The following is an 18,488-nucleotide window of genomic DNA, read 5'->3' as shown; positions in this document are numbered from 1 at the left end:
GGAACCTACTAACGGCACCTAACAAGAACAACAACATAAGTCACTTAAAAGGAGTCGTTTTCTAACACATTTTGTGTTTTGTGTTTTGGGAAACTGCCGTGAAAACGACCAGCTTCTCCTGTGTGTGCATTCTAACTCTTTTCTGTACTGATTTGTTGTAGACAGAGCCCCTGGTCCCAAAGGAGTTCACTTCATCACCGATCATCAGCCCAGTCCCTAATGAAGGTGGTCAGTAGCTGCAATGCTGTACGTATCCTCATCGGTCATTGATTACTTCATACTTTCTAGAAACAAGAGTCAAAGCTGTTGACCTAATTTTGTCTTTTTCTCTCTCTTAGTCAAAAACACTAAATGCCAATAACATGGAGCCATTAACTGGTTGTCAATCAGAGGTAAGAAAGCAATTTTTAAGACCTTTTTATCTGCCCTGTGAGAACATTTCATCTGTATTGGAAACTCACATCTGTTCTAACTGAATCTTATGGGATTTGTTTGATTATCAGAGTAGAAAATTAGCCTGATGAATATAGTCAACTAAACATATTAATTGGGATCTTGTATGGTGATAATGAAGACTTAAATCTAGAGCCTAGAAAAGAAAATCAATGGATTCTACTGCCTTGATCTTTAATATGAATAAGATGTTGTTGTATTCTATGGGGAAGACAGTAGGTTCCTTCTGTCATTGTTTTTAAGTGAAATAAATGTATTTTCAGGGTGATATCAAGGAACACCCCCTGTTGGCATCATGTGAGAGTGAAGATAGTATTTGCCAGCTAATTGGTGAGTTTTGAAAACATACTGATCCTTTATATAAGTTCTAACAACCAGGGTTCTTGGTTTACAAAACCTCAGTGCTTTACTAGGAATTGTTTTATATGTATTTAAGTGTTCTTTTAAAAACTACAGAACATTAACTGTTAATGGCAGGCATACGCCAAGTTGCTAGAATAGTGAGAGCGCCGTGATAGCAAAGATCTTGTTTATAGTGAATACCCTAGTTCTCCCAGGGGTTTTTAGTTGGGTAAACAACTCTCCTGTCCACTTATCTTACAATTAAAGTGTGGATGAATATGAAACCTACATACTGCCTTGCTAGTGTTCTTCCTTCTTTCATTAACGAAGAATGAATCTAAAAGACCGTGGAGTCATTTAACTGTTGCTCCCATCAATTTTTTTCATAGTTAATTTCATTAAAATGGAACCCTGACCCAGGTTTCCTTAAGTATAAGAAGCATTTCTCTCTCTATCCTCCTTCCATTTGCCAGAGTAAAAGGTAGAGGAATATAGGACAAACATTTAGCAAATCTACTTTATAATTTAGAACAAAGACGGGAACTTGTAAGAGGTGAAACTCATTTTAAGGCTTCCGCCTTTTGGAAGTGCAGACTGTCTTGGCCATGTTTCCTAGTAATTCCCCATGGCCAGGTCAAGATGTGGTGAAATAGGATAAGTACTGGTTTGCTAACTAACCACAAGGTCCGCAGTTCAAATCCACCAGCCACTCCTCAGAAATCCGATATAGAATCTCTTTGAGTAACGGCACTTTACAACAACAGGTCTTGCTGTTGTTAATTGCCGTTGAGCCAATTCCCACTCACGGGACTGTGGGTGCCACAGTTGATAAATGTTCGACTACTAGCCAAAAGGTTCGTGGTTTGAACCTCCCCAGACACACCTCAGAAGACAAACCTGGCGATCTGCTTCTGGAAGGTCACAGCCTTGAGACCTCCCAGGAGCAGTTTCACTCTAGTCTAAAACGCCATCTGGGAAAACCAGTAGAAAAGGTGGCGGCCTGCGGAAGGAATGACATAGTGCTCCTTCTAGTGGCTGGTTATTGCTAGCATGGCTGCAGAGGGTTGATGGCTGCTAAGGCCCTTCAAAGTGATGTTGAGCAAGTCACTTCCTCTCTTGCTGACAGGTTTCACTTTCTTCACCAGTTGAAGGGGGGGATTAAAATTATCCATTTCACATCAGAAATATCCCCCACAGTTAAAAAGGCCAGTGCCTGAAGCTGGTTGTTTACGACCTCCGCAGCTGGGCTTAGCTCCTTTTTCTGTAGCAAACAGTAGAAGAAGGGTAACAACAGGAAAGGTGGAGACTTTGAGGAACTTTGCTGTTGGTGTTTAGAGGCTGGTTGCCCTGGCAATAATGTGGTTGTTTTTCAATTTGGTTTTTCTACGTTAGGATTCACGCCCTTTGCTGTCTTGGTTTTTCAAATTTTCATATATTTTTTTCTCCTCTAATAGAGTTGACGAGACCCATTTTCTTGTTTGGACCATTCTTTATTCACTTTGTAATCTCATTTTTCTCTTTGCCTTCTTTACTTGGCTGTAGAAATTAAGAAGAGAAAGGTATTGTCCTGGCCCTTTCTCCTAAGAAGGCTTTCTGCTTCATCCGACTTTTCTGGGCATTTGGAGCCAGAGTTGAAAACGTCACTCTTTGACCAGCCCTTGTCGATTATCTGTGGTGAGGACAACTCACTACCCAGACCCATTCAGGTAGGTGGGCATTTACTCCACAACCAACTTCAGTTTCCTGTCAAATGTGAAAATCCTTGACAAGTCTTAATGTAATCCCCATATTAAACATGTTGGGGTAGATCTTTGGGGGTTTTTCTACTTTTAGAAAGAACATTCCCACTTATGAGTGCAGGTTAAGAGAGTATGTGGCTTTCATAGCCTAAAATGTAGTTGTATTTGCCACTGAGCTCAGGATGATGGTCCCTCCATAGCGCTCCAACTTGTGCTTTTACACAGTTGAGAATGTTGAAAATGCAGAGCTTCTGAAAAATGAACAGACAGAGCGTATGTTCAGAATTCAGTGTTTCTGTGGAATGACTTGAAAAGAAGGGAACCTCAGGTAGTTTTAGAACTTGCAAAATCAGAGCTTACACAATTTTCCCTCCTGTTAGAAAAATGGCAGATTGAGTGAAAGTTAATGTCAGGAAGCATCAGCATGATCAGTTTCTTGTTGGAGCTACAATTCACATCGTCCAACCTAAACAGAGATGTATTTGTAGCTGCAAGGTTGTGTCTTCAAACCGAGGATACTTATATCCTATTCCAATTTCCTATAGGATATTCTTACAATTCTATGCCTTAAAGGCCCTTCGACTGAAGGAATATTCCGGAAAGCGGCCAATGAGAAAGCCCGTAAAGAACTTAAGGAGGAGCTCAACTCAGGGGGCACAGTAGATTTAGAAAACCGCCCCGTGCACCTTCTGGCCGTGGTTTTAAAGGTGAGTTCACACATTCATGTTGACAGGTTCCAATGCCTTCCTTCTCAGGAGTAAGAAATGGTCTTCTCTCCCTTGCAGTCAAAGTAATCTCTTCTTGGAGTTGCATTCTTTGACTTATACTTTTATTTATTTGCTTATATTCAGTTATATATGCATATAGGAGCCCTGGTGGTGCTGTAGGTAGGTGTTGGACTGCTAAACAAAAGGTTGTCAGTTCAAACCCACCAGTGGAAGAAAGATGTGGCCATCTGTTTCCATTAAGAGTTACAATCTCAAAATCTCTAAGGAGTAGTTCTCCTCAGTTCTGTAGGGTTTCTATGGGTCAGAACCAACTTTCCGGCAGTGGGTCATTTGGGATATTTATAGAGAAAGATATAGACTTCTTGTCATTTTTGTTAAGTGCCATCAGGTCGGTTCCCACTCATAGCAACCCTGCATAAGGGTTCTGAGGAGCAGCTGGTGGGTTTGAACCACCGACCTTGTGGTTCAGAGTTCAATGCTGACCCTACAGCACCACACCAGGACTCTATTCTGTAGGATAAGTGCAGGAAAGCAAGGTCGGTTTAAACCATAAGGTTGCTGGTTCAAACTCATCAGTCATTCCTCGGAAAGCCTATACTGGATTGCTATGAGTCGGAACTGACTCGACTGCGCTTAATAACAGCAATACCTGTAAATGTAATTTATTCATTTACAATAGAAAGCATCTCTATTTCTATGATCAAAGATTCCAAAAAATAGTGAGACTTTAAGTTTTCCCAAAATTTGATGAATAAAGCTAATCCACTCTAAGTCCAGCAGCCCCCCAGAATTCATGTCCCCTCTGTGCCTTTTGGTATTAAGTTGCTGGCAGACAAGAACGGAGGGACGCAGTCTGTGATGGGTTGGGCCCCGAGTCCCCAGCACTTTGGGTCCCACAGACAGACTCAGTAGTTCTCCTTCCTCCTACAGGACTTTCTGCGGAGCATCCCCCTAAAGCTGCTGTCCAGTGACCTGTTTGAGGAGTGGATGGGCGCCCTGGACAGGCAGCATGAGGAGGACAGAATCGAGGCCCTCAAACAGTAAGTGTGCAAAGCGACTCCAGGAAGCAGGGCCTCCACAGCCACCCTGTGCCCCTCTGCCTGAGTGTTGAAGCTTTTTGTGATTTGTTGTTAAGAGCTGTTGAGTCGGTTCTGACTCACAGTGACCCTGCATCAGGTTTCTGAGGCTTTAAATCTGCTCAGGAATAGAAAGCTTATCTTTCTTCTGTGGAGTGGCTGGCAGGCTTGAACCGGACCTTATCGTATGGAGCCGTGCCTCATCAGAATGGTGACTCTCAACAAAACTGAGGAGAATTGCTCCTCCAGTCCTAGAATAAAGTCAGGAGGTCCCTGGAAATTTAATCAGGTGATTTAGCCAAGTGGAAGGAGGTGCAACTCCAAAAACAAAAAGGGTACCTCAGAACTCTCAGAGTCCAAATGGTTTGGAAGCCAGTTCAAGTAGATAAAATAATAGATAAAATCATGAAAACAGGCCAACCAGAAAAATGTAGGCATTAGGGGGTATCCTCAGCCCAGACAGATTGGTGTCACAACAAACATCAATTCTCCCACAAAACACCCCTTAAGTCCAGGGAAAAGGCCTCAAGGGATCATTTTGTTTGTTTAGGCTTGGATTGTTTTGTTTTTCATAAAATTCCACAGCACATTTCATAGCCTCATAATTAACCAGAATGAAAAAAATCATGACCCTCTAAAGGAAAAAGATATCTTGTGAGTGGTTAGAGAGCCCTAAATACCCAACTGCAGTCCTGGGGTGGTGCTGTAGGATAAGCACTGGACTGATAACCATAAAGCCGGCGATTCAAACCCACCAGCCACTCCTTGGAAACCCTAAACCACAGCAACTCCTTGGGTTGCTATGAGCCAGAACCAACTCCACTGCACTTAACAAAAACAACAAATACCCGACTTTAAAATATCAGCCCTTTTGCTAGTTCTTATGTCTTGGTTTCCTAGCTAGTACTGCTGTAACACAAGTATATGGTATCTTTACAGGAGAGCAATTTGCTGTCTCATAGTTCTGGAAGCTCAAAGTCCAAAGGCTCTCCCTCATATCAATGCCTTCTTTATAGGTAGTCACAGGCTTTCCTTGTTCCCTTGGCTTGATGCTCTTCTGAGAGCATCTGTCCCCCTCTGTGTGTACCTATGTGTGGATCCATATGTAATCTGCTCTTGTCAATAACTCAGAAGTTATTAGATTTAGAATACACCCTACTCAGGCATGCTCTCATTAATATAACAAAGAAAAGTCTATTTCCAAACAGGATCACGTCCACAGGTATGGGGATTAGAATGCCAACGCATATTTTACGTATGGAGACACGACTCCACACATAACACATAACACGTTGAAAGTTTAACTATAGTTGATGATTGCCTCACATGGTTAAATATTCTCAATGAAATATTTGGAGCATTAAAGACATTAAAGTGTCTATCCTAAAATGACAACCCTATGATGATCATAATAAATTCCTCTCTAAAGACATAAAAGCTCTTTCATCACAATCACTTCTTATGAAACATGAAAATGATCTACAGATCGTAGTCACAACTTCATTTTGTAAAAAAGTGAGTGTTAAAACTGAACATTTATCACCGTTACAGAGTTACTGTTCAAATGTCGCCTTGGCCAGACTTATGAACCTGTCCGTAAAAGCTGATTTATTCTCCCTAAAAAGGTCTCAACGGAGCCTTAATGCTTAAGTGCTCAGCAGCTAACCTAACATTCCATCTTCGTCTGGTGGTCACAGTTCCCCCCAAAAAAACAAGCAAATTATTGTGTTTCAAAAAAACCATCCTTACAGTGTTAAACGAGCTTAATTATTTCAATGATGGCTCAACAAAATGATTTTCAAATTTTAAAGACTTAAGTCTTAATGAATGCAGGTTCTGCTGCATAATTTAAGATCTATGCAAATCGCAAAAGGCTTCGTTGTAATTATAAAGCCCCATCTTAGGTCTTCCAGACCTTGTGGTTAACCAGTTTCGTGCTGTGTTGGTTGCAGCTAGAAGTGTCTGAATGGATGTTGCACAATACCCTTTGAGAAAAGGCACCTTCCTCATTTGAAGGGAAGTCAGTTTCAGGCAGGAACTCTCAACCACATGAAGACCAAAGCCTCCTTTCAAACTCGTCTCCTCTTTGTGTACCAGGGTTGCTGATAAACTTCCCCGGCCCAATCTCACTCTGCTCAAGCATCTGGTCTACGTGCTCTACCTGATCAGCAAAAGCTCTAGCACCAACAAGATGGACTCAAGCAACCTCGCCATCTGCATTGGCCCCAACATGCTGGCCCTAGAGAATGACCAGAACCTGTCATTCGAAGCCCAGAAAGACCTGAACAATAAGGTTTGTTATAGTTGATTTATGAGAAGCTCCCAACTTAGGATCTCACCATCTGTTTGCAAATGCCAAGCAATGAAATGCTTCTGGATTTCTCCAATTGGATCAGGATCACAGGGAAAATATAAAAGTGCAGAATGCTTTGGTCAGAGTTCCATTGTCTTACCATATTGTTGTTGTAGTTGTGTAGAGATGCCCCCCCATACACACACACAATTCAATGAAACACTGCCCCGTCCTGCACTGATCTGAGGCAAATCCCTGTTGCCATCTCTCTGTCTCTAAGGATAGAAAGGGCTTTTTTGGTTCATGCATTATACTGTCATTATAACTATGTTGTTGTTGTTAAGTGCCATCAAGTCGATTCCAACTCATAGCCACTCTGTATAGGGTTTCTGAGGAGCAACTGGTGAGTTTGAACCACCAATCTTGCAGTTCAAACCGACCTTGTGATCAAGTGCCTATCCTACAGCACCACACCAGACCACTAGTATGACTGGAACCTTCAGAAAGTATTTCCCTAATGTAACCTTCAGTAAGTTAAAAATAAAAGACTCTAGAATTCTTAGGGGGAAAAAACGCATGTCTCAAAAACAGCAACAACAACAACAACAACAAAAATCTAACTATAATACATTTATAAGAAGCGCTGGTGGTGCTGTGGGTTAGGCGCCGGGCTGGTAACCACAAGGTTGGTGGGTCAAATCCAGCTTCTCTGCTAGAAAAACATTAGGATTTCTGCTCCCATAAAAATTGCACGGTCTCTGAAACCCTGTCTGGGGTTGCTGTGCATTGGAATCTATTCTTTGGCTTTAGGGTTAGTGTTTTGGTACAATGTATATTGTTTTTGTTGAGGGTCACTGAGTTGGCGCTGACTCACAGCGATCCTATACAGGGTTGCTGAGGCGTGCCTGGTGGGTTTGAACTACTGACTTTGCAGTTAACAGTCTAGTACTTACCCTTGTAAGCAAATTCCTGTACTTTTCAAACACAGAAAAGTCTCCAAGTCTCTTTATGGCACGTCCCTTACAGTTGACCCCAGTGACTATAATCCCACTTGCCCCCAAATAAAGAAATATGTCTTTATGTCCCTTACAGGTCAAGACTTTAGTGGAATTCCTCATTGATAACTGCCTAGAAGTCTTTGGGGACCACATCCCGGCACCTTCCAGCATCACTTCCGACGACTCCCTGGAACACACGGATAGCTCAGGTACAGATGTACCAGCAATGATTATGATCTCGTTCGAAAGTTCGGTAAAACAGCTCTGGTGTTTGAGCCTGAAACTGCCATCACAAATCACCACTCAGCATCAGAGGGCAGTCCTTAAATACGAAAGAAAAGGCTGCTCAGGGTTTCTCAGAAGGCCTCTTCAACTCCAGCCTGGAGCTTTACTCTTCCTGTTGCAAATCAAGAAAAAAATGCTTAAAAAAAAAAAAAAAAAAACCAAACCCATTGCTTCTGAGTCATTTCCAACTCGAAGCATCCCTTGAGAATTGCCCCACAGGGTTTCCAAGGCTATAAATCTTTACAGGATTCCTGGGGTGGTGCTGTAGGATCAGCACTGGACTGTGGACCACAAGGTCAGCAGTACAAACCCAACAGCTGCTCCTAGGAAACCCTATACAGGGTCACTATGAGTTGGAACCAACTCGATGACACTTAACAACACATTTTTAAAGGGGTTGATCACCAGAGGGTTGTTTTCTTTGTTTTTCTGCAGCTGCAGCTGAGGGGTTTGAACCACTAACCTTTCAATTAGCTAAGTGCTTAATCACTGTGCCACCAGGGATCCTTGAACAGCTGCTGAACTTACTAAATAACTTATACTTCCGGGTCAGCAGTTCAAACCCACCAGCTGCTCCTCAGAAACCCTATACAGGGTCGCTATGAGTCGAACCGACTCCACAGCAATTAACAACAACAACAGCCACATAGGGTTGGAGTAAGAATGTTCTGTTCCCACCTAATGGAATATGGGTCTAAAAAAACCATCAGATAGTCATCCAAGGATCTTGTAAAATTTAAGATCAATAAATTTTCAATGAAACAGTCTTTTCTCAATCTCCCTCGAATCTTCCCTTTCCATATGTCTCTTCTCCATCTCAGAATAGATTTGGGGAGAAACCGGTTTTAACGCAGTAAATTTCTTATCATATTAAGCCGAAAAGTAGTTCCACCAAAGTAGTTCCCTCGTTGGTATGAGTAGGTTCGTTTGTACTAAAGTTTATTTCTAAAAGGGCCCGAACCTGAACAAAACATTCACCTGTTCCTTAACTTCCCCTAGATGTGTCAACCTTGCAGAACGATTCGGCCTATGACAGCACAGACCCTGATGCTGAGTCCACTAGTGTCGGCTGCTCTCAGAGCGGGAGGCTGCAGTGTCCACGTGAGCCAGACCTGAAGCCCATTGTCAGCACTGTGGCCAGGCTGAAAGGCTCCCTGGATCAACCTGACAGGAGGTATTCCGAACCCAACATGTCATCCTCACCAGAGTGCCTTGAGCCTGGGATCACAAGGCAAAAGCTAACCAAGAGTGAGGATAACTTCATCGTGCCCCCAAAAGGCTCTCGTTTTGAAAGTGAGGAACCTGAAGACCCATTCCCAGAAGAGGTGTTTCCTGCAGTGGAAGGCAAACCCAGAAGATCACTGGACCTAAAGGCAAAGAGCATGGGTCAGGGCCCAGGCTTCCCACGTGGACTGTTCCCAAAGGTTGTCTCCAGTGGCTCCTTGGATGGATCCTCTGACAGTTCCCCCATGGTGTCTCCATCCAGTCCCAAAAGAAATTTCTTCACCAGACACCAGTCCTTCACCACAAAGACTGACAAAGGGAAGCCCAACCTAGAAAGAAAAAAACACTCCATGTCATTCTCTTTTGCCCCTCACAAAAGAGTGCAGGCCCAAACCACCATCTGTGGGGCTGAAAAATGCAAAGACTTTCCCAAAAACCACTTGAAGAAGAGTTTTAAGAAAGAAAGCCAGCTTGCTGGCCGCATCGTCCAGGAAAACTGGTCTGAAATCCACAGCCAAACGGCTCTGGATTTCAGCTCAAGACCCCATACCGTCTCAGTTGATGATGTGTTTCAACAAGTGGATCAGAGAACTCCTGGAAATCCACCATCTTATGAAGAGGCCATTCAGTGCCAAGCATTCGAACTCGCTGCCTACAGGAGCCAAACTGTCCAAAGTATGAGGGAAAGAATGCTCAGTCAAGACTCCATACAACCACCACTCGTACCTTCCCTCCATGTAGAGGATTCAAAATGCACATTCAGTCAAGGGACACTAAGTACACATAGACTGTCTCCCATGACTGAGAGCTGGACACAAAGCAGGACTGTGTGTGCCTCTGTGGAAACTAAAGAGGAAGTGACTCTTCTAGGGAGATCCACTCTTTACCGACTGAGAACAGAGTCAGAGTCCAGAGACAAGAACAAGTGGGACTATCGAGTACAGCGTTGTAGTCAGCCTGTCTTTGAGGCTGACCAATTCCAATATGCTAGAGAATCCTACATTTAGGAAGGTAGACCATCCACTAGGGCAGAGTTTATGGCATTTCTTTCTGTAAATACATGACTGTGTAAAGAACTGTGTTTAGGTTCTGCTTTCTAGAAAGTCAAGAATAAGCTCCTTTAGAAATGTCTGGGTATTACCCTCCTCAGAGAGGATGGCTGTACCAATGGCACTTAGGTTGAGTCTGTGTGCACCTGAACTTGTGCAATATGTAATGCAGTCTTGCAGAAAAGGTCTTAGAAGCAAAGGATGTGAACATACATGTGCTTCTATATTTGTTTGTGTACTTGACGTAGGCAATATGACTGGTCTTTGCCTCCTGGAATACTTTTTTACTGGTTAGTGTTTAACAGGAATCTTTTCTTCTTTTTGTGTTGTCTCAAATGTCAAGCTAATTTTCACATTTTCCACAAATTCCATTTAGGGAAATATGCTTAAATTTCTGTTAGAAGCTGCCATTAATAAGCAGCTTCCAGATTACTAATCACCATAGTATTAGAAAGAAACAGACAACAAGGAATTAGAGTTCCATACCAGAAATTCTCAATGGCATCACCAATGCCAGGAAAAGAAAAGACCACGATGAAAATTATTTTTAAAAATACTTAGCTATGTCTTTTAATCCTCAAATGAAATTTGGACACATTCATGAAAACGCATTACATTATTATTAGCCCTTTATAGCACTTTGAGTTTCTTTACAGTTCATGATACCTTATCTAATAGTGTGAAGGTAAACATGTATGCATTGGGGGTCATGTAAAACTTCAATGTCATTTCACTACAATAAATCACCTTCGTTATTTGAAAGTATAAATGTTCATTCTTCACCTACATGTTGCTTTCCCTTCAGTTAATAGAAATCCACCAAGAAAGTCTTTCGTATTTTTTCTTCATTCCACAAGCATTTATGGAATTGTTCATTGTTCCGGGTCTCCAGTGATCTCAAGATTCACAAGAGACAATCCCTGTTCTCTAGAATTTACAAAACCTTTTTTTTTTTTTAAATACACACTTTAAACCATTTTTTCAGAGTCCAGAAAAATTTAGTATACAAATACAAGATAATCTAGCCAATAAACAATAAAGTATTTTTTAGTATTAAATCCAGTTTTTCAGAATTTTCACAAGTATTCTCTTATTTTTATGATGTCTCAGTTTGCATATTAGCAAACTTGATGGCAAAATTCAGTCATTTTGTGTATTTACATTAGAACTTTAATAGTCAATAATTGAGATATTTACCCAGTAACTTAGAGACTTCAATTTTCCTAATTTTATCAACTTTTTTTCATAAAATCTTCCATATGCTACTGATTTTCAATAGAAATATTTTTCCACTGGCTAATTGCTAGATGGTGAAGACATTTCTAGAGGTCATTTATTAATAATGTTGTACAAAGTTAAGAATTTCGTAAATCAAATTGCTCAAGGTAGCATGATGAAGTCTAATAATATTTAAAAGATTTTATTAAGTATTACTAATATTAAATTTCAAAGGGGCAGACCCTCTTCCTCTCTAACCACTAATTACGAAGCGTGCTGGTGTGAAGCTGTAGGATTAAGCACTGGAATGTTAACTTCAAGCTCAGCAGTTCATACCCATCAGCCGTTCTTCAGATACCCTATACAGGGTTGCTAGGAGTCAGAACTGACTCAACAGCACTTAAGAAACACTTTCCAGAGTTGGAAAGCCATGATAATAGCAATAACAATTCTTAGCATCTGCCTTACGCCAGGCCCTGGGCTAAGTACTTCAGAACTATAAAACAAACAAAACAAAGTCATGTTCTTAGCAACTTCTTAGAGAATCAGAAGATTTAGCAGTAGACCACTTATAAGGAGCCCTGGTGGCAAAGTGGTTAAAATGCTCAGCTTCTAATTAAAAAGTCAGTGGTTCAAACCCACAAACCACTCTGCAGGAGAAAGCTGCGGCAGTCTGCTTCAGTCAAGATTGTTGTTATTAAGATGTGTTGAGTTGATTCCAACTCAGTGACCCTGTATAGGGCTTCCGAGGAGTGGTTGGTGAGTTTAAACCTCCAGACTTGCAGTTCAAACCAACCTTCTGGTCCAATGTTTATCCTACAGTGCCTCACGAGGACTCCTCAGTAAAGATTACAGCCTTGGAAACTCTTGGAAATTGTGTAGGGTTGCTATTCATCAGGATTGACTTGAAGGCTGTGGGTTTTTTGTTTTTGACCACTAAGACCAGACCTGAAAATGAAATCAAACTCTTTACCGTTGCGATGACGTGGACTCATGGCAACCCTCTGGTTTACAGAGTAGAACTGGGTGTTTTCAGGCTGATTGCTGTTTGTGAAGTAGATTGCCAGTCTTTCTTCCACAGCACCTCTGAGTGGACTTGAATCGTCAGCCTTCCAGTTAGCAGGCAAGCACCTAACCATTTGTGCCTCCCAGGGATCTCAAATTATAGCCCATTCCCACTTCCCTATTAACCTGACCTCCATGTGACCCTGCTCAAGTCACGAAACCTTACTCAAATTTCCTTATTTTGAAAAAGTAAGAAAGAGACTAAACATCCTCTATCTGTCACTTGGGAGCAGTACAGTTTGGTGGAGAACATCTCTGAACTTCTTGTCATCAATCTAATGGCATTATTGTTTGTTCTTAAAAATGTAAACAAGTAAGTATGGTGAACACTGCTGTGTGCATTTACACTCGCCTTCAAAGACTAGAACTTACTAACCTGGTTCCCACATTTCAAAGAATTGGACTTAATAGTTCCATGATCATACCAACATGAATTAGTACTTCACCATAACCAAGAGGGAAGTGAACTTTCTTTTTAATATTCCTTTTCTAACTTCATGAATGGTATGCTGAACTCATTCATTTTTATTTTATTATTAATGTAATTATATAAGGTCAGGGATCTTTAGCTGAACACTGCTCTGTTGTTATTGGATGACATTTAGGGAAAAAAAGAAAGAAAGAAAAGAACGGATAATTAAACCAAAGACAGCTCTCTGAAAAGTAAAGCAAATATCTGCCTCTTCTAAGCAAAGAAAAGAAGTAAATAAAAAATGTATCGTCAACATAAGAAATGATCATGAGAAAATGCCTAAAGACACAATAAATTTAAAGAATCAAAGCAAATTAATTTGAATAGGATGATCCTGTCTCTAGAAAAACATAACTTTTCAAGTTTATTCTGTCAGAGAATAGACTAGAAAAAAACCTATCGCTGTTGTTAAGTGCTGTAAAGTCGGTTCCAACTCATAGTGACCCTGTAGAGCATTTCTGAGGAGTGGCTGGTGAGCTTGTACCACAGACTTTGCGGTTCAAACCAACCTTGCACTTCAAACTGACCTTGTGGTCCAGTGCATTAATCTGCAGTGCCACACCAGGACTCTCGAACTTTTCATTGTTGTTGTTGTAGTTAAGTGCCTTCGAGTTGGTTCTGACCCATAGCAACCCTGTATAGTGTATCTGAGGCGCAACTGGTGAACTTGGACCACCGACATTACGGTACAAACCCATTTTCCAGTCCAGTGCATTAACCCATAGTGCCACACCAGAACTCCGACGTACATAATGGATTAAAAAAAAAGAAGAAGACAAAAAGAAAAGAAAAGAATAACAGTAATTTTGGTTCCATGATTGTTGTTGTTGTTAAGTACCGTGGAGTTGGTTCCGACTCATAGCGACCCTGTACAGGGTTTTCGAGGCTGTAAATCTTTACGGGAGCAGAAAGCCTCATCTTTCTCCCGTGGAACAGGTAGGTGGTAGTTTCAAACTGCTCACATGTAGAATTGGTCAGTATACCTCCTACACAGCCACCACCCTACACAGCTGTCAGTGGAGGCTTGTGTGTTACTATGATGACGGGCTAGGAAGAAAGGCTTTCAAAAAATGTCAAATGAACAAAACTCAAAATTATTAGAAAAAGTCCAGCTTACTGATCAGAAAGAGACCAGAGGAAACTGAGACTTTGGCCCCCAACTACCCTTCAGGTATGGAAAAGGCCCAATTGTCAGCTAAGTCACAGATGTAGCAGTGTCATTAGTAAGGTGTGCTTACCATGGGATGGTCAGCCATTCAAGATCAAAAGGGCAACATTTTCCTCAGGACAAAGTTGAGAAGGGATGAGCAAGAAGGTGCAATTGAAATAGAAAGGAAGTGGGATACGTGATGTTCCACAGAGGGGCCACAATCATAGAGATGAAACGAAGGGTACGATTTGTTCTCTGTAAAACTGATGATCTTCTCTGTTAACCTTCACTCAATTCACAATCAAAATCAGCCAATGAAAGCCCTATGGATTATAACAGTCCCATCCCATTGTGCATGGGGTCCACCATACAACAGAGAGCAACAATGATAACCTGTGGGGTGGGAATGAGAACTGAAGTGAAGAGACCACAAGTCAGTGAATGATCTTTCACAATCCATGTTTATACTTTCTGTATTTAAACTACACAAGTCTGTGATTCATTCAAATACTGAATATAAAACAGCAATGACAGACACGAAGTGTTGAAGATCTGCCAAGCAGTTTAAATAACCTGAGAACTGCCTGTCTGGGGCAGTAGAGGAAAAGTGGGTCAGAGGCAGGTTCTGGAGGACCCACAGAACAACGAGGCCACTGAGAAAAGTGTCCTGACGGTGCCAGTCTGCCAGCATTGTGAAGGTTGTTTGGAAGGAGGAGAGCAATTGGAGGCAGTACCGCCCAGACTGAGTTATCACCCAAACACTAGGTAGTGTTTTATTTATTTATTTTGGTCATTAGGAAATTAGGCAGGGTACCAATAATGCTACAAGAAAGGGTCCAACATCCCCCCCAGAAGAACACTGTTTGTCCTCCGGATGATGAAAGATGGAGAGTGAATGTACCCATGGAGGGCGTAGGAGGAGCGGAAGCCCAGCAGAGGAAACAGGGGGCTGAAGATGGGGACGAGAATGAGGTGTGCAGGTAAGTGAAGACCCTTGTCCTAGGTAGGGTGGCCAGGGCTGCATGTGAAAGTTGGAGAGTGAAGAAGGAAGACTGTAGAGGAATTGATACATTTGTGTGATGGTGTTGGAGGAGAGTATTGGAAAGTACCATGAACTACCAGAAGAAACAAATCTGTGTTGGAAGAAATACAGCGAGAGTGCTCCTTAGAAGCCAGGATGACCACACTTCATCTCTCATACTTTGGGCATATTATCAGGAGGGACCAGTCCCTCGAGAAGGACATCATGTTTGGTAGAGTGGAGGGTCAGTAGAAAAGAGGAAGACCGCCCCCAATGAGATGGATGGGCACAGTGGCCACAGCTATGGGCTCCAGTGTAACAATTGTGAGGTTGGCGCAGGACTGGGCAGTGGTGCCTAACAACAACAACAACAACAACGTGTGTCAGAGCAGAACTACTGTCCACAGTTCTAGGCTGTTACCATTTGGAAGCAGATTTCCAAGTTTGTCTGCAGAGGTGCCTCAAAATAAGTTTGAGCAGCACTGAGCATAAAGATGCCCTGAAATATGAAATTATTATACTCTGCTTAGATAATAAAGGCTGATGAATTCATATTTGAGTAAGGGGTCCTCCTTTGAACCACTTTTCTATATACATTTTTTTAATCGTAGAATTTTAACACTAATATCAAATACAATTTGACTTAATTTAGCTATCTGTACTTTTAAGGACAGATGCAATCTTGGAGAAAAATATCAAATTTCAATGTACATATTTTTAAACGCAAGTAAAACGTAGAGATAAACAAATGTGAAATATGTAGGAAGTAAAAATAGTGATGCTAGTCACCTAAAAAAAGAAGTTGGGAAATTCCTCGACCAATTTAAAACTCAGCATATTCTGTGTATTTTCTGATTCTTTCTAAATTCATCACGTAATTTGAATCTACCTGTCATCATTTCCTGGCATGATGCTGTCGGATAAGCACTGGACTGCTAACTGCAAGATCAGTGGTTCAAATCCACCAGCCACTCCTCAGAAACTAATCAGGATTACTATGAGTCGGAACCAACACAAAGGCGCTTAACAACAACGTCATCATCATTTCAACACAAAAGCTTGCCAAGTTCTTTATGTGTGTCCCCTAAGTGGAATGTGATATGAATCACTTGAACTTTCTATTTCAGTGTGTATCTATTTCATTCTTTACATATACATCAAATCAGCCTGTCTACAATTAAGGAAGGGAAAGGAAAAATGAGGAAATTCATTTAAAATATTAAACTTTTTTAAGGTTCAAAGTTAGGTATGCCCATTAAGAAGGAAGAACGTGAGTGGAGCATGAGATCCTACCCAAAAAGGAGGCGACAGCAGAGACGATGGCATAGAGAGATAGAGCAGCTGAGGATGCCAGGCCCATGGGCTGAGAAAGGAGGTATGCATGTGGGCAGGAGGCTTTCAAAATGTGTCCTTGGGACATTTAAATGAATATATATAGGAAGAGGAGTGTAATCATTGAGATGAAACAAAATCTACGATTGGTTGAAAGTTAAAAAATAAAATAAATAAATAAATAAACAGCTACTATGTTCTAGGCATGCAAGCTAAACAAGACAGAAAAGTTTCTGAGTTCCCAGATAGTTTTAACTAGAATGTAAACTGTACTAATTTAGGGATCATGGGTTTTATGCCCCCATGTATATCCCCCATGTCTAGCAGATAAATATTTGATGAATTAATAAAAATAAATAAGTGAAAGCCCTGCATGGCTCCACTACTCTGAGGAATTGTTCTGTTCTTCCGTAAACAGTAGATGGTAAAAGCCACTTGAATTTTCTAGTTCAACAGATGTCTCTCTTACTCTTTATCTATGATTCAAACCAACCCTGTCTACAATTGGGAAGGGAGAGAGAAATGAGGAAACTATTTTAAAACATAAAAAATGTTCATGGTTAAAAACAAAACATGTCTTCACTATTCTGAGGAAGTATTTGGACGTCACTTTTTGGGGAAAGACTAAGGGTTTGGATTACAAGAGATCAGTTCTCAGGATATTTATTTCCTTCTTACTCCTTCTTCCTCTTAATTCCGGCATTCTGTGCACAGCAAGAAGGCTTGGTAGCATAGTGGGTTATGCCTTGGGCTGCTAACCACAAGGTCAGCAGTTTGAATCTATCTGCGACTCTGTGGGGGAAAAGATGAGGCTTTCTGCTCTTATAAAGATTTGCAGCCTCAGAAACCCTACACAAGGTTGCTATGAGAAGGAACCGACTCCATGACACATAACCACTACATCTTACTGGAAGAAAATATCAGCTGGGTTGAAAACTGAAATCAGATCCTAGCTCCTTGAATGTTATCTTTAGCCAGTACCCAAGCATTCTATATTTTTGTCTTTTATCTGGATTTGCTTTGTAATCAATTGTATTAAGGTATAATTTACATACAACGAACTGCATCTATTCAAAACGTGTGAATTGGGGTCAATATAGAGACTCATGAAAATACCACCAAAATCAACATATGGAACTCTGCTATCAATTTCCATAATTTCCTTGTGCCCCTTTGCAGTCTGTACCTGCCTTGATCCCTGTTGTATGCAAATTCAGATCACATTTTTGCCACTAAATTAGCACATATGGTCTAGAATATGGTCTCCATGGACTTTTAGGGCATGTTCTCTTTCTTTCACTCAGTCAAAGTCAGTGAAAGTCTGACTTCTTTCACTCAGCATGATTATTTGGAGACTCAGCCGCATCGTTTTATACATCAGTGTTTCACTCCTTATTTAATTGTTAATTTATATCCCTCCTTAAAGGAGTCAGGATGGCACAGTAGCTAAGCACCAGGATATTAATCATAAGGTCGGCAGTTCCAACCCACTAATGACTCCAGAAAGATGTGGCAGTCTTCTTCTGTAAAGACGCAGCGTTGGAAACTCTATGGGGCAGTTCTACCCTCTCCCATAGGGTCACTGAGAGTCAAAATCAACTCAACAGCAACATGTGTGGGGTATTCCATCCTACAGATACATCAATAATTTCTCTGTTCACCTGCTGGGTATTTCAAAGTCTTGGCTATTACAAATAAAGTCACTGCAGACATTCTGTACATATCATTGTTCAGATATACACTGAAAACAAGTCCACAAGAGCCAAAATATGACCTTGAATATACCCCACCTGAATTTAGAGACCATTTTAAGACTAAGATTGTTGTTGTTGTTAGGTACCACTGTGTCAGTTCCAACACATAGCGACCTTATGCACAACAGAATGAAACACTGCCCAGTCCTGCACCATCCTCAATGATGCCTGCGACACTAGTGATCAAAGACCAAATGAATTGTGTGTGACATCAAGAACATTATACAGGAAGAAAGCAAAAGATCATTATAAAGACAGGAAAACAAGAAAAGACCAAAATGGATGTCAG

At 41.2% G+C, this 18,488-nt stretch overlaps 1 protein-coding gene across 1 annotated transcript; it reads left to right on the top strand.

The window, feature by feature from the left end:
* Positions 1–219: 219 nt before the first annotated feature.
* Positions 220–10,145, top strand: TAGAP (T-cell activation RhoGTPase activating protein). The gene is made up of 9 exons (XM_006868461.1): positions 220–246; positions 339–392; positions 717–783; positions 2,338–2,501; positions 3,080–3,241; positions 4,193–4,302; positions 6,436–6,631; positions 7,724–7,838; positions 8,914–10,145. The coding sequence occupies exons 1-9, from the start codon at positions 220–222 to the stop codon at positions 10,143–10,145; spliced, it is 2,127 nt and encodes a 708-aa protein (XP_006868523.1).
* The last annotated feature ends 8,343 nt before the right edge of the window (positions 10,146–18,488 follow it).

The sequence above is a fragment of the Chrysochloris asiatica genome, unplaced genomic scaffold (genome assembly GCF_000296735.1).
Source record: "Chrysochloris asiatica unplaced genomic scaffold, ChrAsi1.0 scaffold00117, whole genome shotgun sequence".
NCBI lineage: Eukaryota > Metazoa > Chordata > Mammalia > Afrosoricida > Chrysochloridae > Chrysochloris > Chrysochloris asiatica.
The sequence above is the reverse complement of the archived record's forward strand: the minus strand, read 5'-3'. Positions and strand labels throughout refer to the sequence as shown.